The sequence below is a fragment of the Chaetura pelagica genome, unplaced genomic scaffold, assembly GCF_000747805.2.
Source record: "Chaetura pelagica isolate M959 unplaced genomic scaffold, ChaPel_1.0 scaffold531, whole genome shotgun sequence".
Taxonomy (NCBI): Eukaryota; Metazoa; Chordata; class Aves; order Apodiformes; family Apodidae; genus Chaetura; species Chaetura pelagica.
In genome coordinates, this window is record NW_009952362.1 from 2726727 (window position 1) to 2748492 (window position 21766).

The 21766-nt window shown below is 37.3% G+C and overlaps 1 protein-coding gene across 2 annotated transcripts in view; it reads left to right on the forward strand.

The window, feature by feature from the left end:
- SHOC2 (soc-2 suppressor of clear homolog (C. elegans)) overlaps positions 1-19593 on the forward strand; it is a 37334-nt gene extending 17741 nt beyond the window's left edge. For both annotated transcript variants that reach the window (XM_010007912.1, XM_010007913.1), the window contains 6 exons: positions 10073-10203; positions 13692-13880; positions 15135-15257; positions 17163-17300; positions 17793-17910; positions 18354-19593. In XM_010007912.1, the coding sequence (XP_010006214.1) occupies positions 10073-10203; positions 13692-13880; positions 15135-15257; positions 17163-17300; positions 17793-17910; positions 18354-18562 (908 nt within the window). In that variant the 3' untranslated portion in view covers positions 18563-19593. The remainder of the gene's footprint in view (positions 1-10072; positions 10204-13691; positions 13881-15134; positions 15258-17162; positions 17301-17792; positions 17911-18353) is intronic.
- Positions 19594-21766: the final 2173 nt, after the last annotated feature.

Consider the following 21766-nt stretch of genomic DNA (forward strand, 5'->3'; position numbering starts at 1 on the left):
CCCCATGTTTGTTGTGAGTTTTGTGTTTTGTTGGGATGTGGAATTATGGTCTACTTTTATTTACACAGTGTCTTATCTTTGTATACTCAGCTGGCACACTAAAATATCCAAAAGATATCTAAAATAAGGTAATGAACATACCATTTATATTTTAAAAAAAATAAAAATATGGACTTTTGAGACAGAAAGAAAGCAGATTTTGGGTGGAGTAAAGTGTTTCTTTGGATTGCAAACTAGTTTAGAAAATTTTTGTGCTGCAAATACCACATTGCGAGTGTTCTCTCTTTGAACTTTTAATTTTAGCATTCTGTACAAATGTGTTCGCAATTTCTTATTTAAAAGCACAGAAACATTACTTGAGAAATAAATTGAACAGAAATAGAATTACAGCTTTAAAAAATCAGATTCTTCATCTGTTTTGTAATTTTCTAGTTTTGTGTGTTTATGCGTGCAGTTTGATTATAGTCAAATGTGCCATATTCATGGACATTTAAGGCAACAGACGTTTTAATAAGAAAAAGAATAGTCAGTTGTAAATGTTCCAAAATGATACTTTAAAAACACAAAAACATTCCATCACTGGACACACTTTGTAGTTTCTGACATGGCACTGCTCCAAAAAGATGGTTAAGAAAATGAAAGGCATATTTGAAGCCCTGCTGAATATTCCTGTCCTGCATTGTGGCACGTTAACTCAGAAGCTGCAATCACGGCTCTCATGAGAGCAAGTATTATGTGGAGTAGCTTTGCCATTTTTGCTGGTTGAAATTCTGCTACAGACTAGGCTTCTAACCTGTTTGTCCCAGCATACCTCTGAGAGCACTATTGTGCTTTTAAAACATATAGTAAATAAAATGTGAAGCAGCATAATCAGGCATATGTAATTGGTTCAGCTCAGGTTGTACAGATTGTGGTTAAGAGCTTGAAGGTCCTAGTAAAGATATTTCTGTAGAAAAGTGGAACTACTTTTAAGTGGTATTTTAAGTTTAGCAGGTTTAATGAAAACTGGAGGTCTTTCTCTAAAACATGTGGCAAGTGTCCTTGTCCTGATGAGACCCAGCAGAGGACCTGAAGCTCCCTCAGTGCTCAGGGGTCTGATGGGTTTGATGTTACAAATTGATGTTACATGACTGATGGGTTTGATGTTACTAATTACTCACCACTCTGATGGAGCAGAGTGCATAGGGTCCTGTTCCAGCTTTGAGGGCAATATTCATATTCTTTAAATGCAAGCACATAACCTGGGTCATTGGTCTGTAAGCATTCAGTACTTTGCAGGATCAAGCTCATTTCCATGGGATCCTATTGGGAGATCTAGTCAGCATTCAGTGCCTTGTCTAAGGTTTAGTTCTTGGACTGTGCTGTTAATGAAACGCTTTTAATTAGATTCTGCTAGTAAGGTGCAATTGTGATAAGCTTGGCCATTTCTTTATCTGGTGAAAAGCAGTGTGGCTCCTGCTCTTGTTCTCATTTTCAGGCTGCTATAAGCCTTTGCTAGTTCTCATGGTGGTCTCATAAAGGGAATGAAGCTTCTGGTTCTTGTTGGCTTCAATTCTAGACTTAGTAAATATAAAGCATTTAATTTGGCTAGAAAATAGTGAGTGTCAGGAAAAACAAAGTGGGAAGTGACTGCTCACTGCTTCCTCCAGCAGCAGAGCAGGGGGATGAAGCAAAGTTGTGAGATGTTGACCTGAAACCAGTAAAAAGCAGACTGTACTGCTTGCCATGGATAGGGAGCACTTGGGGGTTGATGTTCACAGCGGTTGCTGTAGGTGCTAAAAGCTCACAGGGCAGTGTGGCAGTTATGCAGAAGAAAAATGTACCAGTTGCTGCTGAATTTGCCACACACTCTTTAATCACCTGTGGCTCTTGGAGAAGTTTTAGGGTGTGCTTTCCCATTTCTTATGTTCTTCTTTTGGTATCTGTTGTTGGCCTTCTTTTTTCCAGAGAGAGTATACTAGGTGAATCACTAGTCTGAGTGCAATAACTCTCACATTTCTTAATTAGCTAAAATTATAAATGTATAGTCATGTGTTATACATTTCATCTTTATGTAGTAGGACAGACTTCAAAAATTAAACAACTCTATCACTTAGGAAAGTTTAATGTTTTTTTCTGCATTGCCAGTTAGGTATAAACTGTTCTTACAATGCAATTTACATTTATAGAAGTCTTTAAATTGTGGAAAGGTTTTTAATAGTTGGTTGAAAAGGAAGATAAGAATACAACTGAAAAAATAAATTTAATAGGTTTCAGTAGCGTCATGTTATTGTATGAAGTATGAGTTGAGTAAAATGCAACACTTTCATTGGGAGCCCAAAATAACTCCCAACTGTTGCTTTTGACTGAGTTGCAATGTGAAGTGGTTTTATGTTTGTATAATTTTCAGTACTTATAAGTTCCTTTTTTAAATTTTAATAAATCTGCAATGCAAGCCCAACATAGCTAAAAACATATTTCTTCCTAGAGAAGAAATGCTTTAGTGTGATAGGAAGAAATTCTTTAGTGTGAGGATGGTAAGACACTGGCACAGATTGCCCAGGAAAGTTGCAGAAACCCCATTCCTGGAATGGTTCAAGGCCAGGTTGGATGGGGTTTGGATGGGGCTCTGAGCAACCTGATCTAGTGGGAGGTGTCCCTTCTCATGCAGGTGGGTTGGAACTGCATGATCTTTAAGGTCCCTTCCAACCCAAACCATTCTATGATATGTACTGATTTTCTGTAAAAGTTAGGCCAGCTTCTATTGGCTTATTAATTTTGAGTTTATTATGTTATGTGTATTTATGAAAATATTTTTTAATTTGTATTTCGGTTGGGTGTTTCTCTTGGTAAGACTAGGATGTGGACTGTTTATTCTAGTGAATGTACATACCATCATACAGTAATTGCACGTGGAAACCAGTATGTACAGCTATATTATAACTCCAGCTCGGTATTTTCATAAATTGTCTGGATACTACAGAAAGAAGAGCCCCATAATCTCATTTTCTTGACATAAGAAGCAAGCATGAGGGAAGAGTGGTTCAAAGGAAGACATCAGAATCAAGAAAAGCAGATCTACTAGTTACATGCATGTTGATGAATGTGTTAAATGAAGTTGAGTTTTTCTATCTTAGGCAGCTTCAGAAACATGTCACTGAGAGTTTGTGCTCCTTAGCCTCATGCAGGTGTTGTGCGTGGTACGTGTCAGATACTTGAGCCTCTGTCACTCAGTTTTTGCCAGCATCTTGCAAGCATCTTTCACACATATGCAGTCGGCAGTGATTGTTGTCTTGAAGACACTGGCACAGATTGCCCAGGAAAGTTGCAGAAACCCCATTCCTGGAATGGTTCAAGGCCAGGTTGGATGGGGTTTGGATGGGGCTCTGAGCAACCTGATCTAGTGGGAGGTGTCCCTTCTCATGCAGGTGGGTTGGAACTGCATGATCTTTAAGGTCCCTTCCAACCCAAACCATTCTATGATATGTACTGATTTTCTGTAAAAGTTAGGCCAGCTTCTATTGGCTTATTAATTTTGAGTTTATTATGTTATGTGTATTTATGAAAATATTTTTTAATTTGTATTTCGGTTGGGTGTTTCTCTTGGTAAGACTAGGATGTGGACTGTTTATTCTAGTGAATGTACATACCATCATACAGTAATTGCACGTGGAAACCAGTATGTACAGCTATATTATAACTCCAGCTCGGTATTTTCATAAATTGTCTGGATACTACAGAAAGAAGAGCCCCATAATCTCATTTTCTTGACATAAGAAGCAAGCATGAGGGAAGAGTGGTTCAAAGGAAGACATCAGAATCAAGAAAAGCAGATCTACTAGTTACATGCATGTTGATGAATGTGTTAAATGAAGTTGAGTTTTTCTATCTTAGGCAGCTTCAGAAACATGTCACTGAGAGTTTGTGCTCCTTAGCCTCATGCAGGTGTTGTGCGTGGTACGTGTCAGATACTTGAGCCTCTGTCACTCAGTTTTTGCCAGCATCTTGCAAGCATCTTTCACACATATGCAGTCGGCAGTGATTGTTGTCTTGAATCAGAAATGAAAAACAAGTAACTGCTGACAGGGTCATACCTTAGCCTTAGTTTTGAAATAATGGGAGAAAAACCTGTCTTTGGTTGCTACTGTTAGACTGAAAGTAGTTAGGATCACTTTGCTCTCTTCAAATGGCTTTTAAGCAAGCAAGGGTGGTAGAGATTAATTTTAAATTAATGTTGAATAACTTTCTAATAGGTAGCATTCCTGATAGGTAACATTTTCAGGAGAGTTTCTAGGCTTTGTGTAAAGAAGATAATGCACTTTTGGTGTGAGCAGGACAAAAAATAATGGACCTTGTTTGTGAGGCTGAATCTGCCCTCTACAGTGGCAGGTAGAGGTATTGCTGGCTGGAAAGAAAAACTGAAATGCACTAAAAATTATTTTGCTGTTAAGCTAGTAAAAGCCAGAGTTCATAAGTCGAGCTTTGTCTTCTGTTCATCTATACCTTTGTATTTGGAAAAGTACAACGGCATTTTGTGCTTTGGCTTTGGTAGCAATGATCAGGAGGGATTCTCTGCTCTTCTGCAGTTCTCCTGAATGGTTGTGCTCTCACTCCAATCACCTTTTTGTCCCCGTTCCCAGTTTTCCTAAAACATCAACCTTTAGCTGGATCATATTAGGGATGTTCCTGCCCTGCAGGTTGCAGTAAGGATTTGACGTCTCAGATGATAGACTGATAAAGCTAGTTTGCATTCATACAAATCTACAGGCTTTGGTTTAGGAAGGAGTTACTCCCAGATCAGATGCATAATGACTGGGATTTTGTTCTGCTTTCCTCTGCAATGTGCCCACTGAGATCCCCTTCTGGATGTCTTGCTGGATCAGTCTCTTTGCTCTGTTGCAGCACTGGACATCAGCAGACATCATCTTTGCTTATGGAGTGCAAATGGCAGCTTAAAATGGTTTATGTGAAGCCTTTCATTTTACTCTACAGCTATCAGGGGAAATGGTTTGCTTTCTGACAAGAAATTAGATTAAACATATCAACAGCTCCTTTCACCTAAAAATCTGTGAAAGTGTTCAACAATTGTCATGGAGTATGGCCAACGTCTGGAAAAACTAATATCTAGAAAGTACAGTGTGAGGCAGGCTTCTTTTGGCTATTTCAGGCTATTTTAATGTTGAAATATTTGAATGCAGTATTTAATCTCTGTGTAACTGGTTATCTCTAGCTGTTCTAGTCTTTCCTATGCAGTTTTAAACTCTTTTAAGGCCTTAGGTCCCAGCTGCTTTGCAACATACTCATTGAACCTCTTTTGGCTTTTGCTTTTGTATTTTCATCTTTGTTATTCTCACTACAAGAATAATATGACGTGGTGAATTAAGCTTAATTCTTGTATGTTGGGGTTTTTTTTTAAGTGACAAAGTTTGATTTTAAAAAATAAAATACTAATTTTGGGTGTACTTTTTCCCCTATTTGTTAAAAATTACCTCTGGTAGCTTTTGGATGTACAACAGCTGTTTTTTTTCTTAGAAGATTATCCCTTAATTTTCCCTTAAATGAGCTGCACTCTATGAAAGAATGTGTGGTCATGTAAAACATATACTTTAATAGGTGGCTGATCATCGTTTGCAAAATTGTGTAATATATACTTTTATTTACAATCTTATGGGTTTGTGATGTGCACAGCTCTTATAAATCCAATCTGTGTTTCCAGTGTTATCTCCAGAAGAGTTTTCTCTAGCGAACAGATTCAAAATTGATCTGATGCTTCGGTTTATTTGAGAGAAAACAACTGATCCTGATGGCAAAATAGCTTGATGAACTAAGTTACGTAAAACAGCCTAATTGTTCCATCTTTTAGTAATGATGCAGTAATATTTTGCACCCATCATCTAAGGGTAGGAAATTTGAAGGATTATTTTTAATAATCCTTTAAAAAGGAAGGAAAAGGTGGGGTAAATCTAGAGAAGAGAGCATTTGTCGCTCCCTTTAGAAAGCACTGATAGAACTTTGAATTAGAAACTTGGATTTCTTTCTGTTATTCTGCGTACCAGATCCAGTTTCTCTTGGGTTTGAAATACTAATGACAGGGGTGTATTGCTCCTATTTGGAGAACAACTTCAGGTGGTCTTTCTGAAATGTGTGGTTTTGTAAGCATGGTTTTCTGCTTTATTTCCAGTCTCCCCTTCATTTTGGGATTGGCAAACATCTGTTTTTTCTTTGTCTAATATTTTTTAGGTACCTTTAATAAATAATTTAATTAAAACCATCTATTTAGAGTCCCTTTTATAATAACAGTTTAATGTTTCTGGATTTGCATGCTTCCAAGTAATTAATTTCTGTGTAACTTAAACATCTAACCCTGAAAGAGACATGCAGTCACTCCAATGAAGTGACAGGACTTCTGTGCTCATGTTGCTTCAAACCTGAGAGCTGAGCAAAGTGGAGCCTACTGGTGGGCATAAATATCCTTTGGTGGTGATACAGTGGACCTTAAAGTGGCTGTATGAAACCTAATTCCCAAGATGACTGTTCATGCCAGAAATTGAACTGAAGCAATTTTTCCGTGACTTTCTTAGGCATGAGTTTGGGCTTAGTCAGGCTTTAGTATTGTATTTTTCGAAGTGCCAATGGATGGGAGAGCTGAGTTTACAAGGTTTCTTATGATGGGCTTCCTAAGAAAACAGGTGGGAAGGGGTTTTGTTTGTTGCTTTTCCTGCTAGCAGGCACTTTTCATTTGTGGTCATCAAAGCATCATGTTCATGAACATCTGATACTGCATTTTCTGAGTCACTCTACCTGCAAGGGACTGTTTTAGAGGAACTGCAGAGGTGTGGTTTCAGTGGCAAGTACAACCACAAGTGATCCTGATGACTGTCTGACTTGATTGTGTTCAATTGTTACCTTACTTGCCTTATTTCTTAGACTTGACAGCACATCAGCACCTAATATGGTGCTATATCCAAAACCAGTACTTGAACTGGAGAGGATGGAGATAAGTGTAGGCACTGTAAGGCAGTTCTGAATGAGTGTCATACTGGTAATCCTGAGGTGGCGGTAAATTGAGTCCCCTTTGCTGGTACAAAGGGCAAGGTGTGCTATTTAGTAACTTGTAACAGTTTCTGTTAGAAAGTTTGTCACTAGGTGGTCAGAGAGCTGATGAGGAGGCCTGAGCACGTTAGCTAGCTGCCTGCCAGCTGGCCCACGGAGGCAAATATGAAGATTCTTGTACCAAGTGTTCCTTTAAAAAAAAATAAAATTAACACACTTTGCAGAGGGAAGAGTGATAAGGATCATCCTTTTTTTTTTGTGATGAAGAGACTGAGGTCTGCTTGTGCAGCATGTGAAGATAAAAACTGATATAAGGGTTTCTCACTCTGTGCTCACGATGAGGTGTGAATATGAACTATGAGGATGAAAAGTCTTGTTGAGAGAAGACTAAATGACAACAAATTTTGTATGATAAATTCTGACTTGAAATGAGAAGGCAGCTCATAGTGCCTGCATCAACTGGATGCAGAGCAGCCCTTCCAGCACCAGTGGGAGAGGTGCTACTGATGAAGGTCCAACTGAAAGCTTGCTGCTTTTGTTCTCAGAGGTGACTGTATTCAGTGCTGTGGTGTGTAAAACACTCACAGGAAACATGGTACATGCAGAATGTGTCTTTTGTTATGCCTTTGCATGGGTTTCCCATGGAGGAGAAAGATAACTAATAGAGAAACAGCGATAGAGTTTTATTGAGAAATGCTACTATGATTAAAAAAAAAAAAAATGAGAGCTGCTGCTTATGCCTCCTTTCTGATAATGCCATGACAATGTGTGTCATTTTCTCCTGAAAAATTATTATACAGTTTGATTCTCTCTAATGGCTGCCTTGCTTCATTTTTCTGAAATGCCACGTTGCTGTTAAGAAGAGAGACATATACATACAACCTGTGCTCACAATCTGGGGACTGGCATAGACACATTGTATTGCTAAGCAACAGTTGGCATCATGCTGTCTGCTAGAGCCATTCCCTGTTCATCCAATTTGCCTGAAAAATCCAGACCAGCGTCTAGCTCAAGATTTAAGTAGCAAAAAAAGAACAGTAGATTGAGACCTTATTTTGTGTAAAGTTTGTAATTTGATTTGTTGGTAAAGTGTTAAATAGCAATTCAGGGAAACGCAGTCAGGATGTGCAAATCTTAGTGCTCTTGGTGCCTTGCTATAGGACGTGTGGTGAGACCAGTTTCCTATACAGTCAGCAGTGCCAGATCTCACCAGATCTTCTTTGGTTAAGGGAAGGCTTTCTTTTTTCTCTACTGCTTCTGCAAAAGCTTATTGTATACTTGCTCAGAAATAAAGCACTTAAGTATAAATAAAATTCCCAGTGGGAAATGCTACTAGTTAAGAAGCTCTGGGTGACTACCTGTTGTTTTACCTTGTGTTTCATTATTGATGGTACTAGGTGAAATTTGTTGCTAAGCTTGTTAACTAAATACCAGATATGTCCTGAAAATTCATCTTATTTTCTTTCTTGATTTGTAAGACCTGAATAATTTTTGCTCTATATAAGATTTTTTTGTTGTTGTTTGGTTGGTTGGTTTTTGGTTTGTGTTTTGGTTTGTTGTTTTTTTTTTACTTTCACTGATCATGTGTATTTCCATTTTAGTATCTACAGTGAATCGTACAACATTCGCCATTTCCCATTTTCATTAGCTAAATTTCCTGCTACTCAGTGGTGTAGGGTGATTCTTGCAGTATATTTTGATCAAATACTTATAGTGTATTTTAGCCAAGCTCAAGAAAGAGGTATTCTTTTGTGGAGACTTTTCCTCTGTCTAGCAGATCTCATTGTAGCATTTATATTAATTTTAATTCTCCACTTCTTTTTTGTTTCATTCTTTGCTTCCAAGAGTATTTCATGCCCAACATTTGCTGCTTTCTTTACTGTGCTCCAGGAACATTGTATAAGTACATATGCATAGATGTTAATATATCCTTCATATGTACATATGAAGTGCCCTTAATCTTTTAAAATTATTTCTGGTTATACTTGCTGCCGTTTGTTAAACCTTTTCTAATGCGTCTTTCTTGTACTTCAGTCTGCAGAATAAATGTGTTGTGCCGTGAGTGGTTGTAAAAATTAGCATCAAATCATGAATGTTTTGCAAGGAACTGACTGTGTCAGTCTGTTCACAAGCTCCACTGGTTGATGCATGGTTGTGCACAGATGTGTTTTCTGATCAGAAGGACAAGCCAGAAGACTAAGCACTGTTCTTCCTACTATTTGCCAGTTGACATTTCAGTCAAGTTAAAGGTCTTACTACCAGCAGGAGACTGTAAATGCCCCAGCACTATATAGTTCAAAGACATTCTTATGCAGTTGAGTTTGGTCTTGAGGACTTGCTAGGTGGTAAAGGGAGCCCCAGATGGGAAATCTTCAAGTTGCGAGTCTCTCAATAATTTTTTTTCCTGACAGAAACAGGAATCAACAGGGACTGTCCACCTGACAAAGTTAAGTAAGATTTTTATGTGGGCTATTGTCTCGATTTCTGCAGACTTTCTCCAGATTTTTCCTTTGGTATCATTCAGAAAACTTGGATTTTATTTTTTTTTTTTCCTATCATTTTTTAAAGACTTGGTTGCTTTTGAAGAATGGTAAAAGGTTTTTCCCCCGTAGAGGAAATTGTTTTGCCAGGACCTGAGCTGTGTAATGTGTGCCCAGGTTCTGGTAACATGAGTCATAGCATGGAATGATGCTATCTATAATTTTAAAAAGTAGTTTTGGGGACATCTGGAAAATATAGAGTTGTTAATTGGTAGAACAGGGTATAAAGACTTCAACAGGACATAGGCCTTCCTTGCTTACCGTATTCTGCACAATTTAAGAAGAATATTTAATATGCACAGTCTACTTCAGCATGGTTGACTTCAGTGTTGGAAAAAGCTGTAACCTATGTATTGCCTGTTCTGGGATGATAACTCTATTTCACCATATGAAAGGTCTGAAGTGTAGAGTCTGAGACAACAGGAGTATCAAAAGTCAAACCTTGTTCTGTGCTTTTGTGTTAATCTAACAATATATTACTACCTGTTTCCTACCTGCAGGAAATCTATCCAGTCTAAGTCGTCTTGGCCTGAGGTACAATAGGCTGTCAGCAATTCCGAAGTCTTTAGCAAAATGCAGTGAACTTGATGAACTGAACCTGGAGAACAACAACATTTCTACTTTGCCAGAGGTGAGAACTAGAGGGAGTGGATTTGGAAAGGAATGTTGTTGTCAGGCACTGGTGTTTTGCAGAGGGATTGGAACATGTGAAATTATTTTGTCTTGCATCAGAGTTCTCAGGAATACCCATTGTTGTAATCTACATGTGTGTAATTTGAAATACTGCAATTCTTTACAGATTAGATGTGTCTAGTATAGAAGAACTGAGGCCATACAACTTCAGTCAAAAGTGGGAGTAATACATGTGATTGGATTTGCTGTCCTCAGTCTATTTAGAAAATTTTAAATAAGGAGTCCAGGTTCCTACCATTCAAACTAGATAAGAGCTTCTCAGTTTTCCTGTTTCATGTAGGTAGGGAAGAAGTAGAAAAAAGAAAAATAGGATTTCTCTTTTCTCTCTGAGGCAAGAATGACCTTTAAGAGAATGGCTAAAGCTTGTCACAGCTACTTGGCCTCAGCACTCCCATTTTAAGGTGGAAAAATATGCTCTTGACACCAATGAGATATCATCTGGCAACTCCTTGACACACCTTCTGCCAGTTATAAAAAATAAAAATTTGAATAATTTTTCATTTTCCAGTGACTGAGGATCATAAGATAGAGAGAGGAAGATAACCCACATTTCTTTTCATACCTGCTGCACTTGATTCTTACCTTGGACTCACTTAGTTCCAAGCTTAGTGTTGGACCAAGGAAAATGTCCATAGTGAGAAGGTCTGGAGCTGCCTTGTCAGTCTCTTCAAGTAACATGTTCCCTGAACAGAGTGCTTTCTACCTCTGGGGTGTAGAGACAGAAAGTCCTAGTCCCCAACGGTACTGTACATTTTTCTGTATTCACTCCCTAGAGTTCTCTAAAAGGTGCCCCTGCGGACTCCAGTTTCACAGTCCTGGATAGCTGCAGTAGTTGGCTATGCACCATTTTTAAAATACAGGTTTGATGTCTGCAGATTGTGAAACTATTTCAGCTGTTAGTTATACCTTTCATCCTGATTTTCCTTTTCTTATGTTTCTTGAGATTGATTTATCAGGATAGCAGAATGTGATGCTTGGCTGCATACTGCTTGCTTTTGGTGCTAGTAAACATTTAGAGAAAACGTTTGACTTGAAGCATCAGTGCCTGGGCAGGATTGCTCTGGTGACAGAAAAAATTCTCAAATGATTGATTCTTATTTTAGATATTTTTTCCTGTTACTTTAGAACTGTTTGGAGATACAGGTTTTAGGACACAACATAGACTTTTATGCTGTTCTGTTTTAATGATGGTTCAAACTACTTTCCTAGGCTGTTAAAGTAGTATGAATTATTAGTATCAAATAATTAAAAAAATATTTAAAGAGGTATAGAGGAAAATAAACACAGAAGACAAAAACACAACAAAATGCATTTGGAGTTAGGCATTCATATTAACAAAGTGCCAAAACTATTTTCCTTCAGATAAATTTTTAAACTCCTCAATAGTAAACCAAAAACAGATAATTTAATAAATGTTTGGGTGAAACTGTGACTTAAGAAAATGCTGCTGACTGAAAGCCACCAGGCTGCTTTTCAGATGAGAGCTAAGCTAGCCCATCCCACCCAGACATAAAAGCAACTACGGTATAATTACAAAAAGCTAATGTGAAGGAAGATTACTTGCTTTAAAATATGTTCAGTCGTAATGCAAAACTCTGTGACTGTGCTGCCTTCTTCATCTGTATTTGCCAACAATATGTTAACACTTAAGCTGCTACCTCACAGAAGTGTATAGTTTATACTGTAGTCTGTTTAAAGTCAAACATTCTGTGCTATAATACAAAGAACTGTGTATGCAGAAGAAACTTCTGAATTTCAAAACATAGCCGAAGCTGTTGACACAATGCCTAATAAATATTTTATCTTGAAAGGATGGGCTGGGGGAAGGCAGCACTGCCACAGCTCTCATAGATACAAGAGCATTGTTCTCTTTGTACTGCCAAAGCTCTCTTGCTTCCCTTCAAATGTATTTAATTACTCTAGGCTATTAGAGTGTATTAGCTAAAATTTTAAAAATATTTTTTTGTGTGGAAGCAGACATCAAAAATGGCTTTTTGAAATGCTAAGATCCATTTGAAGCAATAAAGTGTGTTTGTAACGGAGCTGAGGGACCGTCTTAACTCTAGGACAAAGAATATCTGTTAATTAAAGTATAGCTAGAAGCAGTATTTCCTAATCAAAGATTATGCTAGTTAATGATTAGGTTAAATTAATACTGATTTGAAGATCCATTATTTTATCTTTAGGGGGGAAATTGTTTCACTGATATTTGCCAAAATGCCCCGAGAATTTTATTTCAGTGCTTAAAGTTTTAGCTGTGACATGTAGGCAAGTCCCTCCTTAATCCTGTTTTAATTAAAAAAATGTTACTGAAGTATTTAGAAAAGTAGCCAAAGCTGTCCTGGTGAAATAGCAAAGCCATGTTTTTGAAGCTTTTACAGTGAATATAGCACTGAAATTTCAGTCTAGAAATACTGATACTACGATTATGGTTGGAATAATTATTTTGTTACTGTTTTTTCCTGATTGCAGATGTGCCATTATTTATGGCATATAATGCCACATGTAAGTCTCCAGTTTCTGTGATACTTAAGCAAATAGGACTGAGTGCAAGTTGGTGTAGTAATAACCAAAGGTGACACTTCAACAGTAATTTAGATCTTGTTACCCATCCCCACAGTTCTAGCAATGAGCTTGGCACGTAACTAACTGATAAGCTCCGAGATATCTGTGCTGCTAGGATCTTGGAATCTGATTAGATTGTGAAGTGAAATGAGACTCTGGATTCAATGGGAAACCGTGGCTACCCAGTTTAACTCTGGGCTTCTTGCGTTTTATTTCTTAAGGGAAAAAAAATAAGGGAAGGGGAATAATAATTATTTAGGAATATTTTGAAAACAGGGAAAATAAAAAAGAAATTTCCAAAGCCTTGCCTTGCTGTTCTTTTTTTCTGTCATATTATCTGAAAGTGTTGCAGCCTAAAAGGAAAGCTCTCCCAATGTGTTCACCTTATGGATTGTTATTACACTAACAAAGATTTGTACTGGAAGTATCAAACCCCAGTTTGGAAACCAGAGCTTGCCTTTCTTTGAGCCCCACTCTCAGCTGTGAGATGGACCCACCATCCGCTGCCCCTGTGCTCTGCAGAGCTGCCCGAGACACAGCAACATGTTACTAAAAAAGGTCCTTTCAGAGGGGAAAAAAGTTACAAACCTCCTAAATTTGTGCTTTTCAGTGTGATAGGTTTGTTCTTTTTCGTACCTGGCAGTTACGTAACGAGAAAGAGGGGAAATAAGGTACAGGTTGTGAGCAGAGATTGTTGCTGACAAAGTTTTATCAACTGTAACACTGGTTTGTGTGTTGCAAGGCTTATTTGGGGGTTGGACTTGAAGGGGGAATAACATTTCTAATTAGACCCGTAAGAGAAAAAAGATGTATTCACATAAATTTGTCCTAAGTTCCTGGGTGGTTTTCTTCTCTCTACAGGGTCTTTTATCCAGCCTTGTCAAACTGACTAGTTTAACACTGGCCAGGAACTGCTTCCAGTCCTATCCCGTGGGTGGCCCGTCCCAGTTCTCTACAATCTACTCTCTCAATATGGAGCACAACCGCATCAATAAAATCCCCTTTGGAATTTTCTCTAGAGCTAAAGTATTAAGTAAGCTGAACATGAAGGTGAGGCACAGAAACATGCTGCTGTGTGTAAAATCAATGAGGAGCACTGTTGGCTGCTCCATGAATTCCAGCAAACTTAAGGATAGAGGGAATGAACAGATTGTGCTGAAGTGGATGCTGCTGCTGTCACATATAGATGTAATTCTGTATGGTTTAAAAATGTACTATCAGGATGTTAATGATTTGTCTTTATTTTTGTTAGTCAAGCTTTTGTCATGTTTTCTCAAATTTGAACAATGAAGTAAGGAAGTTGGTTGCAAAGTTATTGAATATTCACATGGGACATGAGCATGTAGAGTAGCTTATTTCTTTCCCTCTCTCTACTGTTACAGTTTAGATTATAAACAAAATTATGTAAAATGTACTTTTTAATATATTTTTTCAGTGCCTAAGTTTGGACACTTTTGGCAGTAGTTATAGGGCACAGAAGAGGAATGTTTAAGTCTGTGCTACAAACACTGAGTGAAAAGAACTAGGGAAAAGAGATTGTTATTCTGAGATTGGGTTTGTTTCAAGTTCTTACATTATTTTGGAAAAAGTAAATAATATTTGAGCAGTAGCTAAGCTCAGCTACTCTCATAGAATATCTTTTGGTCCAAATGGATTCTTAGTTTGCATTGAGACTGTTTTTTATCACATACCCACTTGTAACTTTGCATGTTTACCAGGACTTTTCAGTTTGTTTGTTGTTTTTTTTAGTGTTTGGTCTAGATAAAAAGTTTTGTAGCAACGTCTTTAGCAGTAAGTGGTTCAGATTAGTTTCAGGTGTTTTTACTCTAAGCCACTAAGGTATATTTTCCTTTATGGTATGCTTGGGTTTTTTTTTTTCTTGTTCCTTTTTTTTTTTAATGGGGTTTTTGTTTGCTCATGTGGTTTTTTCTTTTTTTTGGAGTTTTTTTTTTGTGTTTTGGGGTTTTTCTGTTTTTAATAAAAATGCATGTATTTTTAGGATTACAGCATTGCTGTTTTAACTGCTGGCACACATGCAGTCTTGAGAATTACGTACTTCTGATTTGTCCATTTCAGTTCTTTTTAGTGACACAGAGTCAATTCTGTAACTCTAGGCTGGGACTATTTACTGCATTTGGAGAAATTTAAAAAATATTTGGCTAATTATAAAAATGTTATTATTCTGATTTTGACTATGTACTATTTCGATATTAAGTATTTTATAAGGAGGTTGTTTAATCTCTAGGATGCCTTTTCTACTTCTTGCAAGTGCAGACCCTAAATGTTTGATATGTTAAATCCCAGGACAATCAGCTGACCTCTCTCCCCCTGGACTTTGGGACTTGGACTAGTATGGTAGAACTGAACTTAGCGACTAATCAGCTCACAAAAATCCCTGAGGATGTATCTGGGCTTGCTTCTCTTGAGGTGAGAAGAGTATGAATGAACAGCTACGTGAATCTCTGCAAATAGGTGTTATCTTCTTCAGGTTTAAGTAGTATTACTTTTGGGTCAAATAAAGCCAAATAAATGTATATGTGTGCTGTTTAAATAAATGTGTTGCATTTGTTTGTGGTTGTTGTCAACACTTTTTAAAATGTTCTTTAGGCTTTAGATGAGTGTGCATGAATGGCTTAGTACATATATATTTTAAACTGTGTAGAAAGAAAATGTTTCTCAACAGGAAGTTACTGTTGTAAATGAAATGGCACTGGACTCAGTTTGATTTCTGGAGAGACCAGAATGGGAACATCACGGGTCAGAAAAAAAATGTATGAGGTGGCTTAATGTAGCAGTGTGAACCTTATAGGCAGCTGGGTGGGAATTCCCAGCCTTTGAGAGGGAAGGACTCATAGGTTGGAGCCATGAACTAGACTTGTTGTGTCCCCTAGTCCTGTTTCCCAAAGTACCATCAGCAGAAGCAAACTTAATTGGAGGGACATAAATGTAGAGGTGCTTATTTGGGCAGTTGAGGGGACTTCGTAGCCTCTCTGGGTTGCTGGAAGAAATTTGTTAAAGTATAATAGCAAAAGGCATATTTGAAATTGTAGATTTCCAGTGTGACTGCTGCTTTGAAGAATTAATAATTCCCATAGTTTGAGGCAAAAATTAGATGGCAGAGTAATAGGTATTTCAGTAGTCTGGTTCCTTTTCAGTTAAGGCTGTGATTGATGTGATTGGGAAGTTAGTAACCTCTAGCAAGTAATTTGCCAGTGCTCTGCCAGCTGCCAAAGCTGGAGAGCTGCATGGTCTGCAGACCTGTTAGTGCTATTTTGCTCTGTAATTAAAGAATCAAATACAAAGAACTGTTTGGGCAGTGTTTACACAAAAGTGAAGGTTCCCACAGCAGAGTTAAGTCAGCTGCATTGCATGTAGGTAATATTTTCTGTTCCTGCCTTTGTTTCATGATATGTGATTAAAATGTTACTATTCTTATCATTCTGTGTGTGTCGTAGTCCATAAAGGCCACCAAAAGACTCCTTGTACTTGTGCTAACATTTTGGCTTTTATTCATTTTGATTTTCACTTTGATTTTTAGCCTTGTTTTCTATTATGTTCCTGCCTTTGGTGTTTCCACATTGAACGGGACTAGTGAGAGCTGGGGGTGGTAGAAGTCAGGCACTTGCCATCTGGGCTGGCTTAGCAGAGAGCTGTATGTGGCCAGCATGAGGATCCACACTGTGTGCTGTTTCACATCCTTGTGTTTCAATGTGCTTTGTTAAATAATTAGGTAAGAGCATTTTTCAATAGGCAGTTAATTGCCTGACTTAAGCTCACTGTGTTGGTGTGAAGCTTGATTAGTTCTAAGGTCTGTTGGATGTGGGAGGAAAAATGGCATGCTAGTGTAACCCCTGCTGACTTGCTTGTGGTATATTGCATAACTCTGTCTAATGACGTTGCAAAGAAGTGTATTTCTGGAACCTAGGATATTTATAATTCACCTTAAAAAAAAAAAAACGAGGATAGCACTGTAGGTGTGTGGTAGGAGACCATTCTGAAAAGCCAGTGTCTGTGCAGTCTTCTGCTTAGCTGCTTTGGTCTGTAAGTTAACTTGCTGCTGCTCCTAACTAAAGAGCCGTAGGGAGAAGAGGAAGTATTAAGCTCTTTAAGGAGGACTTGGCTAGTAGAGCAAATAATGTAAAACACAATTATGTGATAGCTATAAGGAAAGATAACAAAATAATGGGAAATCTAGGAAAGCATTGGGGTTTTTTTGGTAATTTAATTTGAACGGAGGCTAATATTTGGCTTCTTTACTGGAGAATATAAAAGATCTTGTCTTAATTGTTATTTACTAATTGTGTTGCTGAAATGCAATTTTTTTTTAAATAGGTTCTTATCTTGTCCAACAATCTACTAAAGAAACTTCCCCATGGAATTGGAAATCTACGGAAGCTCCGAGAGCTAGATCTAGAGGAAAACAAACTGGAATCCTTGCCAAATGAAATAGCTTACCTCAAGGATCTGCAGGTGAAACAATAATGGGCCAAGATAAACATCTTGCATCCCTTATTTACACCACGCTAATTTAATTATTGCTAGTTTGATGAGGGAAACTCTTTGGGAAATGGACATAGAAACAAAAGTTAAGAATCTTGTGCAACTTCATTCACAGTCTGTCCCCACTAATTCTTTCCCAGATTTATCAGTTAATACTGAACACAAATTTTAAAGATTTTAACTGTTGTACCAGGAGTGCAATACTGCCCCAGAAATACCTTCTGATTTCAGTGATGTTCATGAAAGTTTTTATATTTAGGCATGTGTTTTACTATGTGCTATATTTTTTAAATGTTTAGTAGTGCTTAATAGAGGTCTGAAATGTTGTTGAGGGGTAGACATTTTTTGTTCAGATGCTGGAGGACAGTGCATCAATTTATCAGCTTGTTACTTGCTGTAATCTGAAGCAAAAGTCACTATATTATTTTTTTAAAATGTTTTTGGTGTATTTTTTTCCCTTAGAAATTGGTTCTGACTAATAATCAGTTGACCACCCTTCCCAGAGGTATCGGTCACCTTACCAATCTGACACACCTTGGGCTTGGAGAGAACCTTCTCACACACCTTCCTGAGGAAATTGGTAAGATCTCCTTTTCTGTTTTTTTTTAATGTAGGGTGCCTGAGCCAAAGCAGTTACTGACACATCAGATGGGCATCTGGTGTGCTCATAAGCAGAGGCCACAAAATTCATGTGAAACTTCTAGATATACACAACCTGATGTGCAGCTTGTGCCACAGGAACAGCACTATAATGTTGTAGTCCCTCTTACTTCTCTTACTGTGTATCTTCTCAAGTCAGTTGTTATCTAAAGGAGATGTAGTAGTGGATATTTTTTTACAGGGAAATTAAAACAAATTCGTTCTTGCTTAGTTCCTGTAATTGAAAATAGGAGTTGAGATGAGTCACCAACTCTAGATACTACAAAGTAAAGAATCTTCAAGTGGACTTAGAGCTTCTGTCTTAAAAGTTTTAAACTGCATGAATTAAAAAACAACAACTTGGTATTATTTTCTTTTAACCAGGTACACTGGAGAATCTGGAAGAACTGTATTTGAATGACAACCCCAATCTGCACAGCCTTCCTTTTGAGCTGGCTCTTTGCAGCAAACTGTCAATAATGAGTATTGAGAACTGCCCACTCAGCCACCTTCCACCTCAGATTGTTGCAGGAGGACCCTCCTTCATCATTCAGTTCCTAAAAATGCAGGGACCATATCGTGCCATGGTCTGATGCTAATCGGATTGTCCAATACACTGTACAAAATACAAACTGCATTAATGTTGTAATTGTCTGTATATGTATATATAATATAATATATCTGGCTTATATTATATTATATATATATATAAATATATAAATAATATAAAAAGGCAAATTTAAGACTGCATTATTTTTTTCTGCTAATAGGAATCATAGCCATTTAGATTTTCTTTTTTTATTCTGTAAAAATGCTTGTCTAAGTTTTCTTTGCTGAATTTGATGGAAGTTGTCTGAATAATCTGGTAATGCCAGTTCATTTAAAGCAATTGCCAATGAACTCAAAGTTTAAATTTAAGGGACAAAAAATAGTTTTGCTTAGATTTACTTTCAGTTAAGAGAAATGTATAACCTTTATATAATGAACTTTTCTGGTTTTCTCCCTCTTTTTTTTTTTTTTTTTAAATGTCAAAACCTGAAAGGGTCATGTGTCCTGAGGTTGGGATTTTCTTTTAACTTATTTGAGATTTGAAGCAAATGGTGTTTTTATATTGTTTACAGTCAGAGTAAATCACTGGATTTTGTTTTATTCTGATTTGCTCTGTTTTAATCAATCATATCTAGAATTTATATGCCTCTGCTGATGAATTTTTATCAACCGGTTTGTATACTAAAAACATATACTCATCAGAACAACTGGCAGGTGAAAAGGATGCAGTCAAAACAAAAAGGAAAAAAAAAAGAAAAAAGCTTGAATTCCCTTAAGTCTTGCTTCCCTGAGTTATCAGTTACAGGCATAACATATCTGAACTGAGCCTTTTGCAGTTGGTCTTTTCTAGCACAAGTAAATCTTTTCCGATGGGTAAAACGTCGAGTGTTCTCAGTGAAGAGCAGTTTTCGTTTTGTGAAGTAACAATTCCATGAGGTCTAACAGTGCAGTTAAGTGGCAAGGAAATAATATATATGTACATTTTTATTACAATGTTGAGTCAAAAACTACAACAGGCAATTTTAAGGATTCCTTATAGTCCTTGTACAATAAATGAATGTGTCTTACTTTTAAACACTGCAATATATGTAAGTTTTAAGGTTGGTTAACAATGTACTATGGTTTTATATCTTGACTTGCCTTGTACCTCCTTCCATTATGGAACTTCTGTGTCCAAGCACAATATCTTCACACTGTGCTGTTTTGCTGCTGAACTAAATGCACTTTTCCCCACAGCTGGGGCACTTGCTTCAAAATATTCAGTTCAGTATCTTGATTATTCTTTTTTTAACTTCATCCTATCTGTTTCAGTATTAAACCAATCTATTAAAAAAAGGCACCTTTTTCATTTGTGCACAGGTGTTGATAGCTCAAGAGAAACACTGTAAGTAGTGGACATTCAGGTTTATCTTGGCGACTTTCTTGGTTGTTAAAAGGCAGGAGATGCTTCAGGGAGATTTACACTGTTGCTGCACTTGTAGGGCCAGTTGTCCTTTTTCAGGAGGGTAGGAACTCAAGGCGGTTGCATTCCACGGTTACTCAAGAACTGTCCACTTTAGACTCATTGGAATTGCTGCTGGGGTAGTGTGACTTAGAGGATTGTACCTTTTTGAACAAAATCAAATCAACCCATGACATGGGAAATCTATTTCACATGCAGAAGTCTACGGAATATAATTTCTGGCTTTCAGGCATGCTTCCTTAGATGTATTGCCTTGATCTGTTTGCATTCTGTTTTGTCATACGTCTTTTCCTTAACAAGGAGTAAGTTTAAATGGAAGGCAGGTGGAGATATAAAACCTTAGAGGGCTTAAACATGCTGTAAAACTATTGTAGATGTCACTGGATTTTACTAAATAATGTTCTTTCTTTCTCACACACTATCTCTGTCTGCCGTGCCCCCCCCCTTTTTTTTTACATCTACTGTAGCTTTTCAGTTTAGATGGTAGTTTATAAAAGGCTAGTTCCTTACAGTTCTGCCTGAAGTTAATGTTTCTCAGCATTAAGGTGTTAAAATATGAAGATGCTGAAATGCTTAGTGTCAAGACTGTAATCTAACTTCTGAATATACTGCTAAATCTGTATCTGTGCCCTCAGGTCTCTAGGGGAAACCGGTTTGATTAATATGGTTCCTTAAAACAAAAGTGGTGACCCCTGTGTTTTCAAGCATCTTGGTCTCATTCCCTGTCTGCTCCTCAATCCCATTTTTATAAGAGTTGACGGGATTGAATTTGTTTAGTTTGTAAATGTGTTGATTATTCACCTTGTTAAGGTACATGGTTAATAACTGTATGATTTGAGCTGACCCTCTCTCAGATAAATTCCTGTGGAGAAGTTGGCCACCAAAATAGTGCTCGTTACACTTGCTTAAAAACAAACGATTCTTTTCATTACACTTGTAGGAATAAATAAAGCTATGATTTAATTCATTACTATATTAAAAACAGGATATTTTTTCAAACTATCTTTGTACTAGTATGGTTGTTGCAATGCCAGATAACCCTGGGCCCTGTTTTAAGAGTTTAATTTTATGTATTCTGAGGTGAATGCTTTTTTTTTTTTTTTTCAGTGTCTCAAGGAGTGTGTGGGGGGGGAAAAGCAGTTTGAGAAGTTTTGGTATAGGAGAAACCAACTCAGAAGAATTTGAAAAGTTCTTTAAAATTGTCTGGAAGTTTTAAGTATCAACTGTGTGATATGGATTGGGAATAGAGGTGTATGAATCCATGGAAGTACGTACATGGATTGATATCCAAATCTGTTCTCAGATCCATATAAATCCAGGTTTTTTGATCATTCAAAGCAGTCTCACATCCTGACACAACACACATTTGCATTTCCCAGGATACTGGGTTGTTAACTGGTGCAGTTCCTAGATTGTATTTAATGCCTGATGACATTCCGTTGGACACACATGCTGGCTTATACATGTTTAAGAATTTTGTCTGGCCTAATCAATTAAAGTATGAATGAGAAGAGCTTCATCCTGACAAGTGTATGTATACATACATACATACGTGTATGTATATGTGTATTTATACATGTATGAAAGCAGAGACAAGGTGGATAAATTAATTCTTTATGGCATCTTTGATGAAAAAATAGAGAAACAGGTGATTCCCAGATACTTGTATTAAATATTTATGCTCCTTGCCATACCGAGGAAAACAATTTACAAGGGTTGTTGGAAAGTGTGACAATCTTTACTTTGGGTGAAAACCATAACCTTGATTGCTTGTCCACAGATAAAA